General features: G+C 52.9%; 4 protein-coding genes across 4 annotated transcripts; 1 reads left to right on the top strand and 3 right to left on the bottom strand.

Annotated features, from left to right (window-relative positions):
• Positions 1-1,133: 1,133 nt before the first annotated feature.
• On the top strand, positions 1,134-3,605 carry C8A04DRAFT_29872 (uncharacterized protein; the record flags this gene model as incomplete). Its single annotated transcript, XM_062781157.1, has 1 exon — positions 1,134-3,605. The coding sequence occupies one exon, from the start codon at positions 1,134-1,136 to the stop codon at positions 3,603-3,605; it is 2,472 nt and encodes an 823-aa protein (XP_062635794.1).
• A 902-nt stretch (positions 3,606-4,507) lies between these two features.
• C8A04DRAFT_13223 (uncharacterized protein) lies at positions 4,508-6,286 on the bottom strand (the record flags this gene model as incomplete). The annotated part of the gene is made up of 6 exons (XM_062777627.1): positions 4,508-4,947; positions 5,032-5,360; positions 5,416-5,789; positions 5,845-5,912; positions 5,971-6,007; positions 6,110-6,286. The coding sequence occupies 6 exons, from the start codon at positions 6,284-6,286 to the stop codon at positions 4,508-4,510; spliced, it is 1,425 nt and encodes a 474-aa protein (XP_062635793.1).
• A 6,433-nt stretch (positions 6,287-12,719) lies between these two features.
• Positions 12,720-13,418, bottom strand: C8A04DRAFT_13194 (DHS-like NAD/FAD-binding domain-containing protein; the record flags this gene model as incomplete). The annotated part of the gene is made up of 1 exon (XM_062777618.1): positions 12,720-13,418. A coding segment is annotated over one exon (699 nt), but the record flags the coding sequence as incomplete, so codon positions are not given.
• A 523-nt stretch (positions 13,419-13,941) lies between these two features.
• On the bottom strand, positions 13,942-16,232 carry C8A04DRAFT_38234 (vegetative incompatibility protein HET-E-1; the record flags this gene model as incomplete). Its single annotated transcript, XM_062784170.1, has 5 exons — positions 13,942-14,282; positions 14,424-14,574; positions 15,136-15,294; positions 15,340-15,387; positions 15,444-16,232. The coding sequence occupies 5 exons, from the start codon at positions 16,230-16,232 to the stop codon at positions 13,942-13,944; spliced, it is 1,488 nt and encodes a 495-aa protein (XP_062635791.1).
• Positions 16,233-16,475: the final 243 nt, after the last annotated feature.

Here is a 16,475-nt window from a genome sequence, read left to right as displayed (position 1 = left end):
CACAATGTGTCATTTATTAGTTAGGTCCTGTAACGGTCCCAGGCGGTACATTGCGACTATCTGGTGATGACTCTACGAGTGTAGTAATCATGAAGAGGGAAAAGGAGAAGAAGGAAAGGAGCTTTCTAGGGCCATCTGGCATCGTCTTTGTATGCCCAGATAGGGCTGTGGTTGTATTCTGTATGGACCGAGCCCTGTTGTCAGGGATAACGAGTCAGCGGCAATTAATGCTCTGAATGGGGACATTGCTATCAATCTCATCCTCAACACAGGCTAAATCCGATTGAATCATGAACAACAGGATGTTTAGTAGGCAATACTAATAGGAAACAACGGATCGAATCCAACAATGGCCGTCCAAACAAAGAATACTAGCAGCTAACGCCGGTCGCAGTATGTAGGTATTCGGCTTGGTTACGGCACATGCTGCGTGGAGATAGATACGATAGATCAGAGCACCTAGAGATCAACTAATTACCAAATCCTAACGATTGCTGTTAGTCTAGTATGTCAAGATCAACCCATGTTCCGAACAACCCGTCCGATATTCTTTTCGGCTTATCAATGCGACGAGGCCCCATGCCTAGATAGGGTCCTATATTTCGGTGACGGCTGCAATTGAGAGAATTAATTAGACTTGCCGCTGATGGGTGCCCAATGTATAGCACTACTGTCCTGCCCATCTCAGCCTCAGATCGGCTCGGATCAGCTCCCAGTTATGTCCCTGAGGGCACGGCAAATGGTGTTGAGCTATTTGGGCACCTCAAAGATTTTACCGATTGTGATCTCCTCAAAGCGATGATTCACAAGCACACAAAGGGCCAGTTAACACCCCGAATGCGGTACCTCGAGGTAATAATTGAAAGCCACGAGCGGAGCCTTTGATACCTATCTTTGTTGTCGAGTATTACACACAACATGATGGCTGAAAGGTATTTATCCAAGTATACTACTCACAGAGCGAAAAAGAAGACAATATTGATGAGAGTACCGTAACGAAGACAGCCGCGGATGGTCGATCCCAATCGAACCAAGAAGAGCCCAAGCACTGGGTAACGACGACATTGCATCCCGAGGTTCGTAGGAAGGGCAGAAGTAGTTAAAGAGGGAGAAAGGGAGAGGCAGAACAAATCATGGCAGGACAAGCGGCAGACCCGGATTGGACAACCCAAGGGTCCCGTAGGCATCTGGAACTTCTTCGGGCTGATTTTGGGGGTTACAACACGCCAGCCGCAACGTTGCAGTGGAACCTGCCAGATAACAGAGATTTAAACGACGATGGCTCGAAGCTCGGCAACGGATTGATAAACGTCGCAGGGGACAGCAGATTCAACGAACCAATAAGTAAAGGTCAACTCGACAATAGCTTTATCTGGAACACATACGAACGGATCACCCGTCCTGATCTTGACCCGACTGACAACCTCAACATCTGCCGGATATGGGCAGACAGCCAAGATGGACTTTTGTGCCTACGCAACGGGTGGTGGCTATCAGGCGAAAGCATCTTCCACCTTATCGAGCGGCTGCTCACGTACAGCCAGGATCAACCGCAGGCGCGGCTGGGAATCAGGACGTCGGGGCACTGGTTTGTGGTGCCGGACCAGTACCTTCTCCGAGTGATTAAGAGAAAGAAGCAACCGCCACAATACCAATCCTATGCACTAGGCGAGGTAGAAGTGCCGGGGGAGAAGCAACGGCTGAGGCAACGATTTCTCCAGGCCAAGCTCACGTTGCATATATCCCACCACAACAACCACTGGGCGCTCGTCATCTATCAACGATCGAGCAACATGCTCTACTATCTCGATTCCGTTGAATGTGGCAGGGAGATCCGAGCAATGCGAGCCCGGCGCGCGTTCCAAGAGTGGCTGGCAAGATCGAACTTGCAAGACGTGGGCTACCGTAGCCGGCTTCATATCGTGGACTTGTTAGACCAGCAAAACAAGTGGAGCTGTGGGCTTCATGTCATTCTTAACGCCGTGGCTGTGGTACGGTATGAGTGTCTTGACTGGTGGGGCATCCCCGGGGCGCCGCTCGGGAACGACGACGAGCGGCTTGAATACCTGTTTGACATGCGCAACAAGATCTGCGATTCCCTCCACCGGCTGATGGGGCTCTACTATGAGTATCTAATGGAAATTCCTGATAACGAGGATCAGGATGAGGAGGAGGACGAGGATGAGGATGGGGACGATGAGGAAGGGGATGAGGAAGGGGAAGATGAAGCTGAGGATGGGGGAGGGGATGGCGGGGATGAGGATGAGGAAGAAGATGACAACAGTAACGACAAAAACGATAAGACTATAGATAAACCACCACCTTACAGAACTCCTTCCCCCCCTCAAGCAATCATGGCAGGAGAAACACAAACAAACCCCGGCCAGCCCGCTGTCTCGCTCCATACAGACATTACCACCATTCCAAGGACCAACACCAAAGCCTCCCCCGCACCTCCGAACCGCAAGAAAGCCCACGGCGACGATGATGATGATAGCGAGGACAGCAACAGAGGGGACATCGACAGCGGGGATGGGGGAGACGAGGACGACGATGACGACGATAACAATGCCAATGACCAGACAAACCCCAGCCAAACCGCTATCTCGCGCCAAACTGACCTCACTACCATCCCAAGGATCAACACCAGAGCCTCATCTACACCTCAGAAACCCGGTAAAACGCACGGCGATGATGATGATAGCGAGCGTGACGGTAGCGAGGATAACGACGGCGAAGATGGCGACGACGAGGACGACGATGATGAAGACAATCCCAATCCCAATCCCAATCCCAACCACTTACCTCTCCTTCCAACCCCCTCCATCCCTCCCGCCCCAGTGGCTTACACCATCACAAAAGCCCTCCTCCGCTGGGGCCCCCCCTTATCGACCCCTTCCCTCCCACGCGCCAACGAGCTCGCCACATTCCGCCAAGAAATCCGCGACCGGCATCTCAAGCGAAACCAGTGGCGGAGGCCGAGTCTGATACATTTCGCGACGGCTCCGGACTGGACGCGAGAGCATAAAAAACTGTGGGATCCGACAAACAGACGAATACTTGGGGAGGTTGGGCCGAGAGTGAATGGGGTGGGTGATGGGGTTGTTAGGGGGGTGTCGAACGGGGGGTTGACCAGCAGTGGTGGCGGTGGCGGTGGTGGTCAGAGTTTTAAGAAGGCTGGGCAGGGGACAAAACGGAACATTGAGGTTGTTGATAATCAGGTTGAGAATACTAAGACGGGGGACAACAACACCAGCAGCCAGAACGCCACGACGACAGGAACAACACCCGCTGCCAAAAGACCCAAACCCTCCCACCTCTCTGACAACAACAACCACCAAAGCCAAAACCAAAACTCATCCCAAACTCTCCCCACCAAGCCATCGTCGCAATCCCCCCGCCCTCTTAAACGCAAGCGCAGGGATGATGATGTCGACAGCAACAACGACACCGCGGCACTCAACACCCCAAGCAGGAACAGAACCATCGCAAGCACAAGCACGAGGCCTAGTCCCAATACGCGTCCTAGTGCAAGTCACAGTCACAGTCGAGGTACACCGAGTGCAAGTCCGCATCAGACGGGACCATCCCAACCGTCCACCTAAAAAAAGACCCAACCACCACACGACGGCGGACAAAGGACGACGAACGAGGGATGATGGACGGTGAGCGATAAGCAGGTAAAGGCATACGTTCGAGACAATTACAAGGCCATGATAACCGTCCGGTCCAGGTTCTGACTCGTTTATCGGCGGCTTGCACTTCTTTAGATAGCGGGGATGGGGGTGCTGATGAACGGGAGCTATTCGCTGAGATCAGAGACGGACAAACAAACCTTAAGGCCGGAGTCGAGAATAACGAGGAGGCCGGAGGTTAAAGGCTTTGAGGGGGGGACAGGGTTGGGGGTTAGGGTTTGATAGGTGTTTGAAAGGGTATTTGAAGGGTTTGGCTTTTAGGGGGGTCTCTTTTGGGGGAGATTCTTCTCGGGAGGCGAAATCGAAATGTATTGTACGCTATATTTGATACCAGAAATGGGAAATGCAACGGTGTATGGAGTGAGTCGGTTGCAGCAGGGGGAGACCAGGATCAATGATTCAAGAAGCTGGCGAGTTTGATGGAGTTGCGCGTGTATTTTGCTTGTTTCGACCCTGTTCTTCACCCAATGTTACCGTTCAGTGCGAGGTAACTTTTGATCAGGGTCTGAATGTACTGTCTGCTTCTCTTGTTTCGAGGCTTGGTGTATTATTTGCGTATTAATTACAACCTCGCAGTGCCTGCGCTACTAAACATCGTTATGTTAGTCAGTGAGATGCGTGACACTCAGGAAGAGACTCCTAATTATTTCCCATAATACAGCGTATTACTTATCGCCTTTCTCGGATCCATTTACCTGACATTTCATCCTCGAAACAGAGAGACAGATGCAAGTATTAAATATCGGATTGATCCGTGGGTATCTCTGAAATCATCACAGGAATCGTACAACCAAGCCAATCATATAACCAAATTACCGTCCCCTAGCCCCCATCATCTCCTTCGTTTCCCTCAACCGCCGTTCATTCTCCTCCTCCATCATCGACGTAAACGTCACCATCTGTGTCACCGTCGTCGTCGCCTGAATCCCCGCCCCGCTACTCTCCTTTTGATGATGATACCTCCCGCCATTACCATTACCACCAGCACCGCCACTAATACTATCTTTGTTCTTCTTCTTTCCCAGCCGTGTACCCCCGTCCGGATCCCATCCCGCGACCACACTCACGCTATACCGGTTCCTACCCCCAGGACTATTTGACAGTCCCGTCTTGTCTAGTTCCCCAAACTCAATTATCTCCTCACTACCGGTCCGGCAGCGCGCCAGCCCGCCTTCTTCCTCATCACCACCCCGGCGTAAGCCTTCTGTGCTCGCCGTTCCCCGAAGAGCGTTGCCGCCACCTTTAAATGCAGCTCGAGCGAGAGAGGATACCCCAACACCCCCGGTGCTGCCGTCGCTGTCGAGTAAGGTGTCGTCGCCTGTCCCATGACTGCCACCAACAACAGGCACGACGCTACTGCCCCCCGTCGTACCCCCGCGGCCAAAAGCCAGGCGGCTCGAGCGCGTACCGCCGAAACGACTGCCGGTTCCGCCGGTCCCACCAGCTCCGGCGCTGCGGCTGGGATTGGAACGGAGGTAGGAGCCGAATACACGGGGCATCGCGCGCATGAGGATGGGTCGGAGGGTCGGTAGGCACACGGCGATGACGCCCACGGCGAGCTCGAGAAAGGAGAAGGTGGCTGCGTCGACGTTGTCCCAGGTTGGGTCGGTGGATTTGGCTGCGGCGGAGAGGGTGCGGATGCGGTAGATTGACACGGCGCAGGGGCTAGTAGGTAGTGTTAGTACGTCAGAGGATGAAAGAATCAACAAAAATGACTTACAAAACACCCAGGGTAAACACAATCAACAGCATCGCCTTCTGCTTCTTAGGCAGCTGCAGCGAGCTAATCACCGGGATCGGCAGCGAGAACACGGTGAAATCCGTCACCAAGTTGACGCCCGCCATGACATACCAGATCGTGCCGTTGTCCAGACAGAAGCCCTTGACCGAGGGATCCCAGAACGCGGCGACCGGCATGCACACCATCGGCAACAGGAAGCAGAGCGTGATGGCCCAGCAGACGAGGAAGGCGAGCCCGTACATGACCACCTTGTGCATCATGGTATGGTTGAAGATGCGCTTGTACAGGAGCAGCGTCGAGATCTTGGTGAGCGCCATGCCCACGTTGTACACGATGATGGAGACGTAGAAGCACTGCAGGTGTTAATCATCGGGCCCCTGCTTAACGATAGTAGCATGTTGTGCCCACCTTCATGTATGGGATGTTGTCTTTTTCGGGCATCATCCAAACATGGCGGCCGAGGCCATATTTTGCCTCTAATTACTACGGTCAGCGTTGAAAAGGGGAGCGAGGGGAAAGACGGAAGGCTCATACCCAATCCTATCGCTATGGCCGATGCAATCGTCAAAATCTGTCCAGCAATTTGTCAGTCACTCGAGTCGTCGTATGCCGTGTTGTCCGCCCCCTGGATTAAATGTCCGTCCCCTTTCCTCCTCTGACATGGCGTGCGTACCTGTGCTGGAATCATAACAGCATCATCCAAGCCGAAACACCGCAGCATAACAGCGCGGGAATAGCACCGGAGCACGACAGCGGAGGTCGACAAGACGCTGCCCACGACGAGGATGGCGACAATCGCCCCGACGCGGGACTCTCCGTCCAGCTCGGGATACGGACTCGGCCTCGGCATGGTGACAACGGTGATGAGAAGTGCCGTTGTATGCCGATTATCGATATCCTACGGTACGGGGCTGGTGCGGTACCCACGGTCCGAGTGATCGTAGACACTGCCCCAAGTCAGAGGCCGGTCAGTCGTGGGTGAACCCTGATGGTAATCTTCAACCTCCTTCTCCGGCTTGCCTCACACTGCCCTGGGCAGGAGATGGGAAGATTGCCTTATAAGACAGGAAGTTCGTGGTAAAAATATGCACTCCCCTCCCCCTTTCTCCACCCCCAATCTTCCCCGGTGGTGCTGAGGTGGAAAATGTAGATCGACGATCGACGAACTGGTCCCCGAAGTGCGGATTCTTCAGGTCGGTTCATCCGGAAAGATGGCGATTAGGAAAAAGCACATTTGACCGCGGGAGCGTTGTGCAGCTGGGCATCGTTTTCTTGTTATGAGAAGCTGGTTCGTCGAGGGGGCCGCTGCACTAGTTAACCTTCAGGGAGAGGCGACCAGGTCGTACACTTGGAATTCGATTCGACGAGAACGGGGCGAAAGAAGGGTCGTCACCCGTCAAGCACCAGTGGCGACACCGCTGACAGCAGCACGGACAAGGAAAAGCTTTTGACATCCCGGGAACAGCCTTAACATCGCTGTGGGAGGCATGGGAGGGTTGCCAACGAGCCAACCCAAGTCTCGACCCCTGCGTTTGTGTGTGTCAGGGTGGACCCTGCGTTACGTTCCCAGACGCTTCCCGAAATCCATCACAACTGCATATCACCGGAGCCAGTGCGGAGTCGACTGGAGAATCTCGACCTCCTTGGCAAATTTGGCCGTTGTTTGCCCTTTTGAATCCAATCACGCTGCTTTGGTTTCCGGGCTTTGAAATTGCATTCAGTCGACCGCGGGCACCTCTTTCCATGGTGGTTTCCCGGTCCATGGTGAACATCGTTGACACGGGATGGTCGGTGGCTCGGACGTTGGGAGCGCAGGAAAGGGAATCCCGGGAGTGTCGAACACCAACCCGCAAACGTCAGAGTCCCGCGTTGCAGCGAAAATCCCCAAACGAAGAGCTGATAACCAATGAACGGTACCAGGAACGCTCGGGCCTCAGCGGAAAGTCACCGTCACAGCGACGCTTCTGAGGCAACACCGCCCCTGTGAACCTCCTGCGCTGGCTTGGCAAGATCAAAAGCTACGGGAGATCGTCAATGACACTTTGTCGTTCGATTGCGGGCGGGTTTGCTGGTCTGTCGTCAGCATCGGGCTTGGCCTGCGCTTGTTGCTAACTAATGCTGTCTCACCTTTTTTCCGGCCTCGAGATCTCGTGTTTCTTTTGGCGTCGGGCGATCGATGCGGGCCATGGGATGAAAAGATCAAGCGGGGCTAAACTAGCTTCTAGTGAAAAATCGCGCCAACAAGAGCTTGTTGCTCCATCAAACCTTGATTTTCTCCACGATAAGCGGAGGCCCTTTCTTGTGCGTGAACGGAACTGGCACACTGGCGAAAATGGCAAAGACTGGCAAGACTGACTGGCAACTGCGGCCTGCAGCCTTTCCTGCAGCGTTCTTTCCCAAACTCGAAGTGCTCCACGTGATGGACTGCAGCATTGCCCAATCGAGTCCTCTTTTCCACCCCTTCCGCCTGCAACGCAACGTGGGAAAAACTGGGGAACCAAAAGCCAAGAACCTGAGAGGACGTGCGCAAACCGAAACCTCGCTAAGGTCAGCCTGAAAAGTCAAGATCGGCCATGGAACTCTCATGGTCACTCACCTCCGTCTCCCCCTTCAGGCGGTTGTCACGCTCGCTTCAGTCGGGTCAAGAGGACAGGGTGATAGAATCGTGCAGGCGCACGAGAGAAAATCGTTTCTAGTCAAGTTTCCGATGCCGTTAAGTTAAAGACCGTGCCCTTCGCCATGCAGGACGCCCTGTTTCGATCCAACATTCTCGGGTAAGTCTTGCGAGCCTGTCAACTCTGTCACGGGCGGTTTGACAACGGCGCACGGTCGAAACAAAGACCGTAAGCCGCCTCGGGAGCTTAGGATTCGGTATTCGAAACCCCGACAAAGCTGTTTGACAGCCGGCGCCCCGGACAAACGCAGTTTGTCAGACGCCTTTGTTCCGACCTCGGCATGGTCGAACGATCGTCGGGTGAGCTTGTAGCACAATCTCGCTTTCTCGCGATTGCCACGCGGCGTCCAGGATGGCACATCTTCCATTTACCCGACTCATTAACCTCCGCCAGAAACGCCTCACAATAGCCTGTGACTAAGAGTTTCGTGTACACCCACACTAGTGTACAGAGCAGTGGAGCGGCCCATTCAGCACTTCAGCACAGGCCAAATGTCTTTGTTCTGTCAAGGAAAAGGAAACAAAATCCTCCGTAGCGGGCTTGATTCATGGACCTTGGCAGCGCCGCCCAGCCGCTACGTTTCCATGGACAAACAAGCCATCGTGGTAATTAACCGAAACACACAAAACTTTCCACCGAGGCACAAATCACTCTCCTCTCGTCCACGCCCAGTCTCCTTTCTCACGGCCATTTAACGAAACCTATCAAAAAGTGCAATCTTTCCCATATCCACCCAGCACCTCCACCCCATCCAACCCAACCCCTAACTTTCTTTTCTCTCTCCACTGCACGTCGCGATCCGATACCGACAAATTCCACCCAACAGCCCGAAGATTACCCGCAACGGCCAACAAGATCGAGAGCCGTGCTCCCGTGTCCCCTTTTCTTCTCACCGGCCCGTGATGTATGTGCAATTATCTCGGCCAACGGGAAAGCCAAGCCGGCATACCCCGGTGTGACCGGTCGGCGATGCAACGGTAGCAAGGGTACGGTTTCCACTTGTGCTGAAATGCGATTGCCATTGCAGGTTGCTTGTTGATTGATTGAGAACCCTGATCTCTACACTAGTGTAATTCACGAGTTGACAAGTTGTAATTCGCTACATCGTAACACTCCGCAGCTTGACAGCAGACTAGTCCAGCAGATGATGGGAGGATATTCCTGGGTCTTGAAAACATGTGACAGCGTCAATCACCGTGCTAGCGTGCTGCGGCGCTCAGACCGCTAGGCTTACGGGCTGGGTCAAAGGTTCAGGTTATATCCTTTCCTCATTCTTCTTAGTGGCGCGATTTGGTTTCCCGGTTTGAACTTTGTGGCTTTGCGCACAGTCGCCATCTCTGGGCTATTCCTTGGTCTTACACTCACACCAAGGTTGAACTTCGTTGTGGTGTTGTTGAGAGACACACGAACCTTCAGAAGGGGTGTTAGCTTAGTGTAGTTTCTTTTACGGCATCACGTCAGCCCGTTCCGATTAGGGTAGGCAAAGTCATACAGTACTCCCAGAGTTGGGTTAGAACAATACGATGGGCTGATGCCAAGTTTTCATGTATATCATGGAATTGAGTCAAGTGAATTAAACGGCGTGTGTCGGTCAAGACAAAAGACAGGCAAGAAAAAAAGAGAAATTTGTTACTATCTAGATATTAACCAAATTTGAATTCAGGAACTAATTTCATAAAAGACAATAGAAAGAGCGAAAAAGGTTTTAGGTTTTCAATCTCTAAAGTCTGGTAATTTCAATCCTGTCACGGGTTAAACCAACAGGCGTCCGCACGGACCAGCCGGCACAAGGACGGGCCGGGAGAAGGCCAATGGGAGGGTGCTCTGTGGGGAATTTGAGAATGGACACAGAGCAGAGAACCAACCAATAGGAGGATGCTCTGCGGAGACTTTGGAAAGGGTCACAGAGCAGACGTACGAAGGTACATCACAAAGGTATCAGGATGCCTCACCAACAGTAGATAGATAAATAGCAGCACCCTGGAGGACTCTGGGAGTTCTCCAGTAAGCAATATAACTTGTTTATTGCAACTTGCACGACGCTGTGAACATTGAGACCAGATCATTATCTTGTTGTGAACCTTTTGGCTTCACCGGATCACAACCCTTACGTCATACCTTCAGTGAACCCTTTCAGAGTGTGGTTGAGAGACGATCCGTCACACAGCTGCATTGGAGGGTCGGAGATGTAAATAATAGGGCTGTTGAGGAAGTCCGTAGAGAGGGCGTCTGTAGCCCAGAACAGCGACAGCAACACCCACAGAGCTATTGTTATAGTGGGCAGGGTACGTTGGTTGGCTCAGCTTCTCGGGTATCTCTAACTCCTTGCATGCAAAATGACGCTTCGTAGTTCACCCAGGTTGTGTTGCGAGTCAACTCCCCTATAAATATAAGAACTCGTAAGCCGGAATGCAGGACTTCACTACCCAAACCCAGGCTTGCTGACATTCCAAACCCGCTTTACCTCGTTCAATCATTAGCATGCTATGGAAGATGGTTGGGTGGTATGTTGGGATACAGCCGCAAACGTGGGCTCGGCCGCTCAATTTTTGCCCCGCAGATAGCCCGAATCCCGGATTACGGCCTTATAACAAGTATATGATATTAAATCCGTTCTACCATTTAGCACACTCCAATCCCTCTTATTCGAACTTGAAATGAAGGAGTGGTCTTGCGCGTTCGGTCGCATACAGCTATTTTTTTCCCAGCTCTCCGATTATATATCACAAACTCTGCCCCAAATCTCGCAAACAAAGCGTTGCTCCACACTCCCCATATTCTGGGACGAGGGAGTCATGAACTGGGGTAAAACTCTCCCACAATTACCTCATGTCGTCAACAGTATAGCACCAGCGCCTTTGAAGGCGCGAAAGTTCATAGCCGGCGATATAAGACCCGATCCTGTCCGAAAGTCCAGAAGGCCAGTTACTTGGTCGGAAGAGCAAATCAATATACTCCAGCGTGAGAACAAGGAGCTGCGTCAGCATATAATGGACCAGAGGCGGCGTGAAATAGAGAAGGATCAGGCTATGGCAGCCCTTCAGCAATAAAACGCTAATTACGTGTGAGTAGATGACTTAGTTGACCAGTTTGCGAACGCGGTGGGAGTTGCCTTAGAGGAATTACGAGAGGGTAGAAAACGGCTAGCCGACAATCTACAGTTCGAGAATAGGGGGAGCTACAAGCAGGAGGATTTAATCGATGAGATAATCAAAATCTACGATCAGACAGAATTACAAGGTAAGAGTCAGGGCTCATCGATTTATTTGTAGGTCATAGTGTGAGGTTGGCCAGGCAGGCTGATAGCCGTAGTTATATCACGGAGTTTTGGGAAGGGTCTTTAACCCGGGAGCAGCATCAATGCCTGGGATTCTAAACAGTATGCCATCGTATTCCTCGCTGGTGAGGGCGAGCCAGATCCTGAACTATACGTGTCTCAATTAGCTTTCATTACCAGTATCCCGCTGTAGCTGAGTGTAGTCGTGACCGAGGCCCTCCTTGTCGTTCCTGTTTCAGACAACATGTGTTTAGAGCTCGATCAGGTACAGCAATCAGGCCTAGGCCGGCCACAGTAAGTAGCTCTCTAGAGTGATAGGGCATCAGGGAAACGCAGGACAGGGAGCCAAGAACTATATATATTTGCAAAAACATTTGGATTTATGCGAGAGCCTCTCGAGCGTTATGTGTGATAGTAGCCCAAGAAATCCCGTGTCCAACTTCCAAGTCGTCCGGCGTCAAGCCTTCTCCTTCTGACTGCCAGCTTAGACGGCCTCAGTCGGGTTTCCCCCTATCTTCATCTTCCACCGCTCATATATAGGCGATAAGTAGTGGGTAATCCTGATCTCCAGGCTACCCTCTAGCCATTTGGACTTGTTGCCGTCCTCTTCACCACTCTAGCCTCGGCGGCATAGTCGCGCTTGCCCTTGAGGTGGATTCCGCCAGTATACCAACGGTGCGCGGCCACCCCCGTAGTCCACGCGAAAACAAGGGCACCGTCTCTCCTTGTGCAGCGCCACGAGTCCTAGGTGCCCAATGATGCCGTTGCCTTGGGGGCAGTGGGATGCCAAAGGAGCATTTCTTCGCCCGTACCTTGCCGGATAAAGTAACCATCGGCGCTCGGTCACTTGTCGGTAGCCTCTAAAGCCTCCTATTTGTGAGACAACGATAAAGAAATGGATGAGTAAACATCCACGAAGAGGGACTTTTACTGCAATGATTTGCTCGGTAAGCTTGGAGATAAAGCCTGGGAAGCCGAATCTCGGCCCGATACATATGCAGGTGAGGATTGAGCTGTGACGCCATGGACCGCTGTATGGGAGCAGCTTTATTGGGGGAGTGATGGTATCCTAATGACAACGAGATGCGAACGGGGCGGCTACAGTTTGTATCGAGGTTCTGAGCCGAGCTGATTCCTACCACCAGTACCGTAAGCAACAGTATTAGCTACGGCCACTCCTAGGACAATGTGTTGCGACTCAACAAGGTTCTGGGAGGCAGAGGAGACGAACCCTATCTACGACAGCAACGAGGATATAAAGATTTATATAGGCATCTAATACCAGCGTAAGCGTCGCCACCTCATAGATATATAGAATTCCACCGTCCTATTTAATCTAGTACAATAGGATTGTTGAAACTGGAACCCGGTCTATCTACGGACTCTTTCCCCTGCCTCCTCTTCTGCTGCTTCGATACGTGCCCCCCGAGAGTCGTACGTGGTCGTGTTGGAACAGAACCTACCACCAGGCTACAAGAGAAGCCCCCCCTCCTTATCAAATCCCCTACCCAACTATCGCACTCCCACTCAATCCAATAGTCAAAAACTCCGTTGCATCCTCGCTGAGATGCCTTAGTACGGTTGACGAAGATCACCTTGCCGCCATCCGCTCTCACCGTCCTAGCAAACCCCCTGACCAGATCCCACGGTCCACTCAGCTTGAGGCTCGTTCCAAGGACCAAGAACATATCGGGGCGGGCGGATATGTCACGTTTGATGACGTCCGCGATGTCCTCACCTTGCGGATGTACTTCCTCTAGGCAGACTATATTAGGCCGCAACCACCCAATGGTGCTCGATCGCCGTGGGGGGGCCTCAGCTTTTCGGGGAGCATCCGGGCAACCAGGGCAGCGGGGGTCTTGGCCAGCGATAACGCTATCCTCCTGATCTGTCCACTGGAAAGTTTTGCAGCAAGAGGTGCAGCGTAGCACGTCGATAGTTCCGTGGAGTGGCACGCATTGCACCTCGTCCCCAAGGCCGGTCGACAAGCCAGCCCGTTTGTGGAGCTGATCGATGTTTTGAGTGCAACAGAAGAATCCTCATCAATGGCACAGAACGAAGACGGTCTCTGTTGTGAACCAGCTCCAAAGGAGAGGTGTCTTCTCAAAGCAAGAGCTGATCCTTGCCCCTCTTCCTGTCTGCTTCCGGGGCGTCGGATCTCTAAATACAAATGTCCCGATGACATGCCTTGTTCATTGTCCCTTGGGCCATCCTGGCCGGGTGCAACCGGGTCCCGACTCTGATACGAGACAGATGCAGGGATGGGTGCTGACAACGTTGTTGCTGTTTCATTCTAAGGTATGGTAATCTGTATTGTCCTGGTTTTCCTTGTGGCCCACCGCTTAAGTATAACGCCACCGATCTCAAAAAATAGGAAAAGGCAAATGATTACTCAGCATTGAGAGTGTAGAGGTCCAGAACATTCCAAGCCGCCACCAAATGGATATATATTCAACGTGGCCCCCTGGACCCTCATAAGGCAAAGAACGGAAAAAAAAAAAAACAGGTACAATGAGCTATGGCGCAAACGATCCTGCCCAAGATATAAAAAGGTCATGACTGACCGAGAACCCCAAAAAACAACACTCGTCCTGAAGGACATCCGATAGCCGCTGTCGACGCTGTTGTATCCGAACGTCCTGGCCGGTATGTCGACGGCAGCCATAGCATCTTGTACGAGTCCCAGGTGATCCACGCATTGTCCTCACTGAGGCCAACTCCCAAACGATTGATATGTTGTAAAAGGGAACTAGCCATTACCTTTGATACTTCAAGGGCTGGCGCAGCCGTCGAAGCTGTTGGCAACAAAGACAGGTTGTTTAGTGTGAAAGTGCCGATGTCTGTGAGAAGAGAAGAACCCGTTTTGTCAAACTCGAGGCGCATGACAATCGTACCTAGGGTCCCCGTGCAGGTGCCCGTTGTAGCGTCCCAGAGCTTGACGGTCTTGTCGCTCGATGCTGACGCGAGCGTCTTCGAGTCGGGGGAGAACGCGACCGACCGGACCCAGTCGGTATGCCCCTCGAGCGTTGCCGTACAGGTGCCCGTCGTAGCGTCCCAGAGCTTGATGGTCGTATCGCCCGATGCTGACGCGAGCGTCTTCGAGTCGTGGGAGAACGCGACGGACTGGACCGAGACGGTATGCCCCTTGAGCGTTGCTGTACAGGCGCCCGTTGTAGCGTCCCAGAGCTTGATGGTCTTGTACGATGCTGACGCGAGCGTCTTCGAGTCGTGGGAGAACGCGACGGAGTAAACCGAGCCGGTATGCCCCTCGAGCGTTGCTGTACAGGCGCCCGTCGTAGCGTCCCAGAGCTTGATAGTCTTATCGTTCGATGCTGACGCGAGCGTCTTCGAGTCCGGGGAGAATGCGACGGAGTTGACCCAGTCGGTATGCCCCTTGAGCGTTGCTGTACAGGCGCCCGTTGTAGCGTCCCAGAGCTTGATGGTCGTGTCGTGCGATGCTGACGCGAGCGTCTTCGAGTTAGGGGAGAACGCGACGGACTGGACCGAGTCGGTATGCACCTTGAGCGTTGCCGTATAGGCGCCCGTCGTAGCGTCCCAGAGCTTGATGGTCGTATCGTCCGATGCTGACGCGAGCGTCTTCGAGTCGTGGGAGAACGCGACGGAGTTGACCCAGCCGGTATGCCCCTTGAGCGTTGCTGTATAGGCGCCCGTCGTAGCGTCCCAGAGCTTGATGGTCTTGTCGTACGATGCTGACGCGAGCGTCTTCGAGTCCGGGGAGAACGCGACGGACTGGACCGAGTGGCTATGCCCCTCGAGCGTTTGGATACACATATCCCAATCTAACTCAACTTCTGGTAGTAGAGTCAGCCAGCCGGGAAGTTGATCTTGGAAGGTACTTCGGACGACGCTCTTTGTTGGCGCAAATACGATGGCGGAATGATAGACCTAAAGAGGTGATGTATCGATAATAGAGCAATGACTTCGAATGACCCGCCTAGTATCCAGAAGAAAGGCTGAGACCTTGTCGCTTCCTTCTTGCTAAGGTAAAACAAGTCAGTATATTGTCTAAGAGAATAGCAAAAACAGTAACGTACATCGAGTAAGCCCAGCAAGTCATTTACTATACCGATACTCTCTGAAACCCATCCCAGAAGACCGAGCGCTTCGAGCCAGTGCAGGAGATGGCGCGTTAAAAAACAGTCGACGAGGTCGCCGTCCCGTATCAGGTGCTGACTCTCCTTCCAGTGGTAGACCCAATACCGACAGGCATATTGGACGTCGAGCGGTAGGTTCGTATCGATGATCTTCCGGTCGATCTCAGACCGGCATGTTCCTGGTAGGCGTAAACCGCAGATGTCTTTCTTAAGTCCAGCTTCTTCCGATAGCAGCTCCAGACACCGGACTGCCAGACGTTCGTGGGTTTTCCGTTCGTTAACCCAGAATGGGTACTTCTCTGGTTTATCGGCCTTTTTTGGATCGACAAGGAAGTCGCGGAAGGACAGGTGGAATATTCTGACAGGAGATTCTGGGGAGTCAGGTACGCGAAGAACAGAGTGGAGTGGCTTCAGCCGGCGAACCACAACGTTCTCTTCAACACCAAGAAGTCGAGTTAAAGGGCGTATTGGGAGCGGTTCTGCTAAGAGCACAATCTCGCCTACGACCGTCTGGAACTCCTCAAGCAGGGATGCCTTGGATGCCTCGGAACCGAGGAGCAATCGGTCAAGAACCGGGCGGTACGTCGTATCCAGCTTGTCGATCTCGGATTGCTGGGTTCCTGGCCGATACTCGAGGACCTTTGCTAATTGGCCATCGGGGTCGCACCATGCCGGATCCCGGATAAACCGACAGATGGTGGCCGCAAAAATGAAGAGCGGAACGGCCATTTCGACAAGGGCTTGAGTGATCGGGCGGCCAGGCCAATCCGGTTGGAGTTGTTGGTCGACAGGAGAGAGAGCATTATGTTCCTTTCGAATCCTTGCGAGCTCAAAGTCCAGGAATGCAGCGATATCGTGCTCGATGATTGGCTTCGGGATCTCGTGCAAGACTAGGTCCTGGTATTTGCCTTCGATATCGCTGAAGCCGAGTCGGACAGGCAGCTCTGGTCTGCTCGTGAGGAAGGCTTTTAG

This window comes from Dichotomopilus funicola, assembly GCF_033296635.1.
Source record: "Dichotomopilus funicola strain CBS 141.50 unplaced genomic scaffold C8A04scaffold_44, whole genome shotgun sequence".
Lineage (NCBI taxonomy): Eukaryota > Fungi > Ascomycota > Sordariomycetes > Sordariales > Chaetomiaceae > Dichotomopilus > Dichotomopilus funicola.
The sequence above is the reverse complement of the archived record's forward strand: the minus strand, read 5'-3'. Positions and strand labels throughout refer to the sequence as shown.